Source organism: Cricetulus griseus, chromosome 4 (genome assembly GCF_003668045.3).
Source record: "Cricetulus griseus strain 17A/GY chromosome 4, alternate assembly CriGri-PICRH-1.0, whole genome shotgun sequence".
Lineage (NCBI taxonomy): Eukaryota > Metazoa > Chordata > Mammalia > Rodentia > Cricetidae > Cricetulus > Cricetulus griseus.
In genome coordinates, this window is record NC_048597.1 from 165,363,216 (window position 1) to 165,375,294 (window position 12,079).

Consider the following 12,079-nt stretch of genomic DNA (forward strand, 5'->3'; position numbering starts at 1 on the left):
AATTTAATTATAAAAGTTGAGAACATACCATAGGACTCTCGAACTCCTATGACCAGCTGAGAATCAAAAGCTTCCCCTAATCTCTCAGCATGCACCAGCTTCATCGCACTATCCTGCAGTCTGTTTTTTATATTTGAAAAAATTGACTCATTCCACGTATCAAGCATGAGCTGGGAAAGTAAGAAAATACATCATCATTTCTGGTTCTTCACATGTCAAGTAGCACATAAGTTTCAGGATACATGGTAGAAAAGGAAACCCTAGGTCTGCAATGTTGAATGCTTTAGGAAGTCACACATTTAACATAACAGTAAAGAACTGAGGCTGGCATAGTGAGTGATGCCCGCCTTTAATCCCAGCACTCAGGAGGCAAAGGCAGGCTGATTTCTTTGAGTTCAAGGCCAGCCTAGTCTAAAGATCAAGTTCCAGGACAAGACTCCAAACTTACAGAGAAACCCTGTCTCAAAAAAACAGAAAATAAATAAATGAATAAATAAGCCAGAAACAAACAACCAAAAATAAAATGCTTCAAAATAGAAGTTATTTTCTTTCCCAGGTTTATAATATCCACCCAAATTTCTGTTGTTATAAAAATTAAATATAGTAACACATGGAAAATTGTGTTTAGAATGTTCATATGCATGCTTGGGCTACTGATCTTAATAAAAAAAGTGCACATCCACCTACTAGCTGTCTATCAAAATTACAGAAATAAAGTACACTGGTAAACAAGGTTGCTTCCAGTAACTTTGTCAGACATTTATTAGGAACACTAAGATAAAAAGGGTTAACAATTCTGTACCTCTCACACTGTACCTAGGACTGAGCTAGGTAATACCCACAGTCCTTAAGTAGAAACTACTATGATCTCCTGTTTATATGTGACAGCTGGGACTCAGCAGGCAACACTAACACGCTCATATTCAAAAACAACAAATATGGTTTTGCCCCAAGGCAAAAAAAAAAAAAAAAGATAATAACCAAAACAATAACAACAAACCAAAGAGGATAAAAGTATGAGGCTACAAATTAATTAGCATCTTCAAAGGTTTTTTGCCTTTAAAAAGAAAATAAATGTCTCACTTTGCAGATATTTCTAGCACTGAAAAACCATTTATATCTAACTTTACAGTATCCCCACATAAAGTGAATTCTAGGAGTATGATGCCACGGTAATCATACCCAGACTAAACAATTCTACATTGATCTATTAATATACCGTTCATAGCAAACAGTATTTGAAGTTCTAATTTTTTATTTTCTATCCCTTCTCAGTGGTAGAACTTATGTAGCATGTGGGCTCACACCTGTAAGCTTTGGTTCCATTCATTCTCACTAGCAAGAAAGAAGTTGGCAAATGAATATGTCAATTTAAAAAAATAACTTAGGGTTGAAAGGAAGCTTGGGACACTCAGGGCTAGTTTTTGTCCATTATAGTTACCAGGCACAGGTTTTTAAAGTAGAAAATATGCAATATATAAAAGTAAGCATAGTACATACTAAGCTTAAAAAAACAGCACAAAGCAACTATAGAGACAGCTGATGAGCAAATTTAAACACAAAGTTAGAAGGTAATCTAATGAAAAGCTTTTTTTACAAATAGAAAACAAAAACAAGTAATTAATTCTCTGGAAGATAAAGTACAAAGAAATAGCACAGGGGGGGAAAAGGTACTGAAGATATAACTAGGAAAAGTTAAAAAGAAAAAGAACTGAGGAGGTAATGCTTGAAAACAGAGTTATAGTTTAAGACCACATAAAAAAGATGAAAGATGGAGCACGTGATGAAGGAGCCAGTCCTGCAGACCCAAAGCTGCAGGGTCTCCAAAGCACAGGGCAACAACAGGAGGTCCAAGAAGAGTGCCAGTGAGTGTCCAGCATTGATAGTGTAGCAGAAACCAGAGGCCTCGAACCAGACTAATGACTCTTTCCCATGAATACTTGCAAGTAACACTATATGGATACAAGGGTTTACTGGGTGACTCACTTTGTCACATGATTCAGCTTCAATGAAGAGATTTTGTTCCTTTCATTTTTTTCTCTTAAATTTTATTTTGTTTTATTTTGTGAGGGAGGTTGCAAGGGCAGAGGGTAAATAAGAAGAGAAGGGAAATGAGTGGGACAGAGCTACAAGAAGTGAAAAGACAAAAAGAAAGCAAATGAAAATGGAGCAAAACCTTTAAAAAAGCTTAAAGCTAAAATTTACAAAAGAAAATGCCTCACTAAAAATAAATGGTTAAATAGATTAGTAAATGGCTGGATGGATAGATGGATGAACAGAGTTAAAAAAAAAAAAAGTAAAATAAGTGAATGATCCTAGCTGGTCAGTGGGGGGCACACAGCTTTGATCCCAGCACTTGGAAATCAGAGGCAGAAGGATCTCTGAGTTCAAGATCAGTCTGGTCTATAGGACTGAGTTCTAGGACAGTCAGATCTGTTATACAAAGAAACCCTGTTTCAAACAAACAACAAAAATCCTAATAGCTATAAAGACCTATGTGAAGTGAAGTAGCAAAGCCTACATAAATTATAAAGTGCCTTCTTTCTCAATAAATTTAGGAAAACAATGGTAAAAGACCTACCTTTCTAACAATACTATCTTCCATATTTGACTTTTTATTGCTGCTTTGTTTACCCAATAAAGTAACCTCTAGTTGACAAAAAGGTTTTGGTAAAATATCACACTGTGTGAAGAATTTTCGCCACTCAACAATATATGCCTTTAGCAAAGCTGTGTCATCTTGATGGCTCAGGACACGCTGAAAAACAAAATTGTATCAATTTGAAATACTTAAGATGCCTAGAAAATAATAACAGTACAGAATAAAGCAATAATTTTTAATTTTAAAAATATATGATTTACTGTACAAAGTATTTAAGAGAAACTAGACACATGTCCTAACTATTAGGCACATAAATGTTCACAGCCATATTATTCAAAACAGTCAAAAAGTAGCAAATATATACTGAGCAGTGATGGTCCATGCTTTTAATCCCAGAACTGAGAAGGCAGAGGCAGGTTGATGTCTGAGTTCATAGCAGCCTGGTCTACAAACCCAAGTTCCAGGACAGCCAGGGCTACACAGAGAAACACAGTCTCAAAAACAGCAAAAGTAGTAAATGTTCAGGACCATTACCTGCTGAAGGATAAATAAACAGTATGTGGTACAGCTACACAACAGAACAGTACACAGCCAGAGAATGGAGCATATATAAGTCTTAAAAAAATGAAGACCAGTCATAAAAGGCCACAGGAGAACACACAAATTCAGAAACAGAAAATTCGTGGTTTACTGGTGAACAGCGTTTGATAGTACAATGTTTCTTCAGAAGGTGAGGAAATAGTCTGGAATTAGTGGCTGATACTCTATGAATAAACTAAAACTTTCTGTAACATACACGTGAAGTGAGATATTCTGTTTCTTAGTTGTTTGTCCCTTCTTTCCTATTCTGAGGCAGGGTCCCATTATGTGGAGGAGGTTGACTTCCCACACAAAGATCAGGCTATACCCTGAGTGCTAGGATTAAAGGTATGCACTACCACATCCAGTTAAGAGTGATTTTTTGTTCTGTTTTGTTTTTTGAGACAGGGCTTTCTGTGTAGCTTTGGAACTCACTTTGTAGACTAGACTGGCCTCGAACTTACAGAGATCCGCCTGCCTCTGCCTCCTGGGCACTGGGATTAAAGGCGTGCACCACTACCCAGCTAAGAGAGTAAATTTTTTTAAATTTATTTATTAGTTCTAGTTAGGGAACAAGCTTGTTTCACATGTAAGTCCCTTCTCCCTCTCCCTCCCCTCACCCCCATCCCTCCTCCCCCAGGAGTAAATCTTATGGTATGCAAATTATTTCTCTTTGAAGGTGCTGAAAGTGGTGCTGAAGTCATACCTAGAGCCTAAACGAAGCACAGGGAGGTAGATCTCTTTAGTTCACCGTCAACCTAATCTATATAATATATAACAGGATATCCAGGGCTGTGAAGAGAGACTATCTCAAAAAACAAAACAAAACAAAAAAACCTGGCTTGGAACTTGCCAAGTAAGCTAGACTACCTGGCTAGACTTGTCTCTGCATCCCCAATTCTAAGACATCAAATAAATGCCAACACGATAGGTTTATTGTTATCATTATTATTGCTGTCTTTATTTGTGTGTAGGAAATGGGTACATACCACAAAATACATGTGTAGTTGTGTATGTGTCTGTATACATGAGTGCTGGTGTCCACATAGGTTAGAAACATTGGATTTCCTGGAGGTAGAGTTACAGCAGTTAGGAGTATTTGATAAGGGTGCTGGGCACCAAATTTTGGTCTTTTGCAAAAGCAGTATATGTTCTTAAGCACTGAGCCATCTCTCTAGCACCAGATATATAGTTTTTAGAAGCAATCCAAGGGACTAGGCACAGTGTCATATACCTTTAATCCTAGCATTAATTAAGGAGGCAGAGGCAGGTAGAACTGAGGCTAGACTGGTCTACAGAATGAATTTGAGAACAGCCAGAGTTACAGTGAGGCCCTGTCTCAAAAACAACCAACCTACTAAAGCAAACAAAGAAAGAAGCCTAAGGATGGGGTTCTCACTGATGAATGCATGCTTACTAGCTAAGCATCTAAGGCTCTTAGATGCCAAGCACAAACAAGGAAAAAAAAATGTAAAATAAAGGTGGAAACATGCACAACTTACTGCCTGTGCTTGCTTAATAAATTCAAGAATATCTTCTTTTAAAGCCTGATGAATTTTTGATGAGCCTTTGTCATCCCAGAGACAGACTGCATGTACATCCCTGTAAAATTAAAGCAGGTGGGCAAACATCAGTAATGAAACAGGAACAAACAAGCAGAGACAAACATTCATCTCAAGCTCTATACAGTCCACATGGACCATGGTAAAATAATGTGCTAAAACCATTCACAAGAACAAAGCACTCTTTGTTAAGATCTCAAACAGGTAACTTTCTATTATTTCCATTGTTACTGCTTGCTTGCTGGTTTTTTGTTTTGTTTTGTTTTGTTTTCCTTTCCTAGACATGGTTTCTCTTCAAAATCCTGGCTGTCCTAGAACTCACTCTGTAGACCAGGCTGCCCTGGAAATCACAGAGACCCACCTGCCTCTACTACCTGAATTCGGAGATGTGTGTGTGCCACCATCACTTAGTGACTTTCCTTAATTCTCTATTTGTTACATAAGAATTCATTGCAAAAATATGTCTCTGTCTACTAACCACTATCCCCAAAGTTAATTACTATTAATATTTTCTTAGTCAGGAATGTAGTATCTGCCTGCAGTCCCAGCACTGGGAGGCAGAGAAAGGAGTACCAAACAAAAAAAGCTTGCCGAGTCAGCCAATTGAGTTGAATTGGTGAGCTCCAGATTAGGTAAGTAAAGAGGTATCACTTATTCTCTTCTACCTTCTGTTACAACTCTGATATAAAAGCAACGGGGAAGGCAAGGCATCCAAAGTCAATCTCTGGCCTCTGTATACACATGGGATACATACATACACATGTATTATCACACACACCCACACACCATTTCTAGGGATCAAACTCAGGTTCAAAAGCTTGGACAGCAAACACTGTATATACTGAGTCTTCTCCCTAGTCCCTAATACATTGATTGTGATTTTTCCATTCTCTATTACTACTTGGTAATTGATCTGGTAAGGCTTAATATGTACTAATGTTCCATGTTTTGAGTTTTTTGTTTGTTTAGTTTTTTGACACAGGTTTTCTCTGTGTAGTTCTGGGTGTTCTGGAACTTCTTCTGTAGACTACTATGGCCTCAAACTCTCCAGAGTGCTGGATTAAATGCATATGCCACCACCACCCGGAAACATTTTCCTGTTGTAACATAACTTATTCATAGAAGTTGTAAAACTTGAGGATTTCATAACACTCCATGTCTTTAATAGTTAGGTTATAAAGCTATCTTTCCTACTTAAAAAAAAACTTCTGGCTGGGCGGTGGTGGTGCACACACCTTTGATCTCAGTACTCGGGAGGCAGAGGCAGGCGGATCTCTTAGTTTGAGACCAGCCTGGTCTACAAGAGCTAGTTCCAGACAGCCTCACAAGCCACAAAGAAACCCTGTCTCGAAAAACAAACAAAACAATGCTTCTGTTCTTCTCACAGTGATGAATGAATGGAAAAACTCTACTGAATGGGGTATACTGATTTTATAATAAGAAAAATAAATTGAACACCTGGGAAGACAAAAGTTCAAGGAGAAAGAAGGATCACACCCTGCTTTCCAGAACTCCTGCTGAAAGCCTTCCCTTCTTAAAGAAAAAGGGCCAGAGTTGATTTTCTACACTGCTCTGTGTGCTTTCTATTCAGACTGCAAGCACACAACACACCTACTGACACTGACTTGGGACAGCTGGGATAACCCCCATCTCTTTCTGTACTTGCCATGTAGAACACTTGCAGTTTTTGTTTACCTTAGTTGTGTGACAGGTAAGCAACATAGGGACTAACACAGGAACCTGTTGTCACAGCCTGAGCTGAATTAGCTGGCTGAAGCACAAGGTGGATGGCTCAACAACAGTGTCAGAATCATTCACTGCTGCTACCTGACTAATGTAGGCTTTGCTTGCTATAGCCTAACAATTTAAAAATCTTTGTTTACAATGGTAATGTGTCCTCTAAAATTAAATATGCTTGTGAACATGCCCTGAACCAAACACTACCTCAACCCTGGAAGCCTTTCAGGCTTGCTTCAACTTAGGCTCTGTGCTTGAATTAATGCTTCAGGCCTTGGCTATATGTTCCTGTTCTTAACCTTTTAAGCCCAGTACTGGGATTAAACCAGGGTCTTGTTCACGTTAAGCAGGTACTCTACCACTGAGATACATGTGTAAACCAAAAGTTAGTTTTTAAAAGTGTGAGGGTGGGGACACTGGAGAAATGGTTCAGTGGTTAGAAATACTCATTACTCTCTCAGAGGACTTGGTTTCAGTTCTGTAATCCACATAGAGGATTACAATCCAAGGGGATCTGATATACTCTACTGGTTTCTACAGGCACTAGACATGTATACAATGTACGTGCATATATAAGGCAAAACAAACATATTAAATTAAATTAATCTAAAAAGTTCACATAGAAAGCAAAGGAGAGCTGACCAGTGGTGGCACAGGCCTTTAATCCTAGCATTCGGGAGGCAGAGGCAGAGGAGGGGCAGGCTGATCTCTGCAACTTCAAGGCCAGCCTGGTCTACAGAGTGAGTTCCAGGACAGCCAAAGCTACACAGAGGGGAAAAAAAAGAAAAAGTTAAGTGAAAGAGAAAGCCATTTGGCTTTCTAAGGTAAACTTTGTGGTTAATGGGGTTGTTTTAACTTGCTACACTGCCTCAAGGGGACTACTATTCAATAATTGTGCTGTAAAGAGATTTGGCCAAGGGCTAAGCAGTAAGTAACAAAGCACACCTAAGATTGCCATTTCTTGGCCAGGTGTTGGTGGCGCATGCCTTTAATCTCAGAACTCAGGAGGCAGAGGCAGGCGGATCTCTGTGAGTTCGAGGCCAGCCTGGTCTCCAGAGTGAGTGCCAGGATAGGCTCCAAAGCTAAACAGAGAAACCCTGTCTTGAAAAACAAAAACAAAAACAAAAACAAACAAACAAAAAAAGATTGCATTTCTTAGAAAACTCTGCTTGTAAGGTTGGCCTTTAATTGGTATCTGAGAACTTCCTGAAATGATAACACTGGTTCAGTGTACCTAAACTGTTCATATAAACGATTTATAATGATTTATACTGAATACTTACTTACTCTTCCTATGAGTTCAGAATTGAATGACTGTATGGCCACTGCCATTAACTCTTGGTAACACATCACATGTTGCCAATCTTTTTTTTTACTTTTATTTTTAAAGTCTTGGTGTTTTTGTTTTGGTTTTTAAGTTTTTTGTGATGGGGTTTCTCTGTATTCCTCTGACTGTCCTGGCACTTGCGCTATAGACCAGGCTGGCTTCGAACTCAGAGATCCGCCTGCCTCTGCCTCCCAAGTGCTGGTATTAAAGGTGTGCACCGCCATCGCCTGGTACATGTTTCCAATCTTGCTGCTGAAAAAATTAAATGTTCCAGGACTGGAGAGATAGCTCAGTAGTAAAGAGCACTTGTTGCTCTTACAGAGGACCTGAGGTCAGTTCCCAGCACCCATAAGGTAACTCACTAACTCCATTTCCAAGAGATCCAACACCCTCTCTCTTCTGACCTCCACCAGAACCAAGTACACATATGGTACACATACATATGCATGCAGCAAAATACTCATACACATAAGATAAACAAATCTAGGAACAATTTTAATGTCCAATATAAATTCTCTGAAAAAGGAGTCTTGGAAATTTGTGCTTAATCTTCTCCTTAAATCTCCCAACTGCAAACCACATGCCTTTCCCTGTAAGGTCAGGCTTGTGAGCTCACCTACCCAGTCGGGGAACCTGGAATGTATTAGGAATCCCCAACACAAGCAGTAGTATTACAACAGGTAAGCAGATCACATAAACGCATACTGTCCATCAGAGTATAAAAAGACACCAAAACCTGATCTGTTAATAAAATTACTGGATTACTTACGAAAACAGATCAAACCACTGCTGTTTTGTTACAGATTCCTGGCGTAAAAGCTTCAAAACAATTGGACGCATGAAATCCCACTTGTCTTCAAACTGCAGAGAACCTTTATTCTTAAAAACAAGAGATAAAGATTATTTAATTTTAAAGCAATTTTTAAAATCTCATACTTCTATTTAAAAATATGTAAAATCTTTTATGAGATACCAAGAACAAAGAGATCAAATTTAAAAACAGCTTTCCAGACTGGAGTTTCTTTTTTTCCTTTTTTATTAAATTTCTGCCATTTATTTTACGTACCAACCAGTCTTCCCTCCCTCCTCTCTTCCCATTCCCCACCCCCACCCCTCCTACATTCAGAAAAGGACAGGCCTACCATGGGAGTCAGCAAAGCATGGCATATTAAGTTGAGGCAGGACCAAACACCTCCCCCTGCATCAAAGCTTGCCAGGGACAAAAAGCCAGCTCATGTGCCAGGGACAGGTCCTGATCTCACTGCTAGGGGCCCCACAAACAGACCAAACTACACAACTGTCACCCACATACAGAGGGCCTAGGCGAGAACAGAGTTCTTACAAGCTTAATCTTACAGCAGAGAATCAGAAAAAGATAGTTACAAACAAAAATCCAGGCTGGATTATAGGCTGGAAGTAGAGTGCCCACTGTGCCTGAGGCCCTGGGTTTAATTCAAGAGTGGGGGACAGAAAGAGACAGCAATACTAAGATAGATTGCAAAAACTGTGTGAGTGAACAATCTTGGCTCCTTCAGGCAGATAATCCCTAACAAATGGAATGTATACCTAGTATGATGCTGAGAACCTTAGGTCTTGTGGATGCGATAAACTAACCAATATGGTTTTGGTAGGAAACTTGCCACGTCTACATGGTCTCAGAAGTAGGGGATGGCCAAATTTAGAAAGATTAACACTGTAACTTAGAGAGGGGCTTTAGGTCAATCTAGAAATTCGAAGCTCTCATGGAATCAACTATTTAAATCTTTGTGAAGAAATTCCATACAACCTGGCCAGAGAAAAGTAAGATAACCTTCCTGAGGCATAATTTGGACATGTTGTTATACACTAACATCAGAAATATCTGCATACTACAAGGAGGACAGCAGAAGCTATGCTTATGACTTCCTACACTCTGTCTTAAGCCTCTCCCCATTTAGGTGACCGTATGTTATATAACAGGTAACAGTGATTATACCAGTTTGCAGTAAATCCTGCTTCTATCTGGTGTTGGAAATGAGCAGGTATATTAGAGACTGAAACCTTTAATTTTGTAGCTATCCTATATTTCACACAAAGTAAAGCTGTCAGAATAGAAATGGCTCAGCAGTTAAGTGGATTGCTGCTCTTGCAGAGACCTGGTTCTTCTAGCTTCCAGGACATACATGGTGACTCACAACTATCTATAGCTCCAGATCCAAAGGATCTGACACCCTTTTCAGGCTTCCAGGAACATCATCAATGCATATGGTACACATACATGCACATAAAATAACCCTGCACATCAGCATTTTTTGAAAGGAAGAAAAAAGAAAGGCTGGGTGGGTGTGTTGGCACTTGCCACTAAGGTCAGCCTGCCACAAGGCCAGTCTGGTCTACTTATGAAGTTCCAGGACATCTAAGACTACACAGAGAAACTGCTCAAAATAACAAAAGAAACCCGCAACAAAAGCACAGCTGTCAATGCTTGGGGTATAAGTATGAAGTTCTGAGTTCAAATTCCCAGGACCCTCATAAAAACCCAAAGATGGCATGAGCTTGCCAATAATCCCAGTATTGTGGGATAGAGAAAGGAAGACCACTGGGGCTTGCTGGCAACTAGCTAAGCTCCAGGTTCAATGAGACACCCTGAACTTGGGTATAGCCACAAGGATATAACCTGAGATATAGCCTCAAGAGAGTTAAGTATAAAGTAATAAGGCAGGACATTCAACATCCTTCTCTGGCCTCTGCACCCACACACATATGTGCAGACACACCACATAGTCCACATTCCCTATCCCCCACCTCCCACAGAAGGATGGAGTCCACAGTCTTTCATGGATACTAAAATCTATGAATGCTCAAGTCTCTTAGGTAAAATAGCAAGTGTTTTGTGATTTTTGTGAATTGTCTTTAAACCATCTTTACTTTTTTCTGCTGTGGAACATTACTGTACACTGTGTAAATTATGCTCTGATTGGTTTAATAAAGAAGCCAGCCACTAGAGCTCTTTAACCTCTATGAAATCCTCACACTGAAAAGAGATGGAGCTCCTGTCTCCTCTTGCCCTATACTCCTCCCTCAACCAAGCCCTAACACTTCCTGTCTGTCTGTACAGACCTCCAGGCCGCTGTATAGCTCCACCCTCTGATCTTCAGGCAAGCTTTGTATTTTTTGTTTGTTTGCTTTTTGGGGGGATTTCCAGACAGGGTCTCTCTGTGTAGCTCCAGCTGTCCTAGAACTAACTCTTATAGACCAGGCTGGCCTCAAACTCACAGAGACCCATCTGCCTCTGCCTGGCAAGTGCTGGGATTAAAGGCGTGTGCCACCATTGCCCAGTTGCAAGCTGTATTTTATAAGAGTACAAACAAGATATCACATTTCCCCTTTTTTGTTTAAAGCAAAAGTTATAACCAATATAAGAAAAACTATATACAACTATATATCACATGCAGGCAATAAATATATCAACAATGTCTAGTCCATTAACAAATGACAAATTCAGAGAAAATTCTACATTATCTGTACTATTCTGGTGAGTTCAAAAGGCTGTACCTAAGTCACTTTATATTCTAACATGCAATACCAAGACTATCTTTTTATGTTTCTCAACCTTATACAGTTTACATTTCCTTTATGAGTTTCTTTTCTGAATCTGTTAACAAGGAAAACTATAACTCTAATGTCTTCAACTCCATCAAAGATCCAAGATGGAAATAATATTACCTGAGAAATGAGGAAGTGCAAGCAAGCAATTTCTTAAAAATGTGAGCAATGACAGAGACAGCTGGCTGCTGAACAGTCATCCAAGGTAACTCTGCAGCATTGTTGGAGCATCCATATTTGGCCAATAGGCCTAGCATACCTGACAGAGTATTCTGTGAAGCAGAATATTCTGAAGAGCTGTCCTTCCTTGTCTTGGCAAGTTCGGCAGTCGTTTCTTTTTTTGTCCTGCTTGTCCAATTTGGACAGAATACTGTCAATAGTCCAGGAAGGAGCATTTTCTTGCCCATGGCTTACTTTTGTCACAAAGAAAGTATAAACTCTATTGTATATTTTGGTGATCAGCCCTCTGTCAGATGTGGGGTTGGTGAATATCTTTCCCCAATCTGTGGGCTGCCGTTTAATGTTGTTTACTGTGTCCTTTGACTTACAGAAGCTTCTCAGTTTCAGGAGGTCCCATTTATTAATGTATGTGCTACTGGCATAATGTTCAGGAAGCGGTATCCTATACCAATTTGTTCAAGGATATTTCCTATTTTCTCTTCTAAAAGGTCGAGTGTGGCTGGATTT

General features: G+C 39.4%; 1 protein-coding gene across 3 annotated transcripts in view; it reads right to left on the reverse strand.

The window, feature by feature from the left end:
- Positions 1–12,079, reverse strand: part of Cul5 (cullin 5) — a 61,664-nt gene that overhangs the window by 29,628 nt on the left and 19,957 nt on the right. For all 3 annotated transcript variants that reach the window (XM_027415082.2, XM_027415083.2, XM_035443700.1), the window contains 4 exons: positions 8,577–8,686; positions 4,684–4,783; positions 2,582–2,758; positions 29–170 (listed from right to left, as the gene is read on the reverse strand). In XM_027415082.2, coding sequence (XP_027270883.1) covers positions 29–170; positions 2,582–2,758; positions 4,684–4,783; positions 8,577–8,686 — 529 coding nt within the window. The remainder of the gene's footprint in view (positions 1–28; positions 171–2,581; positions 2,759–4,683; positions 4,784–8,576; positions 8,687–12,079) is intronic.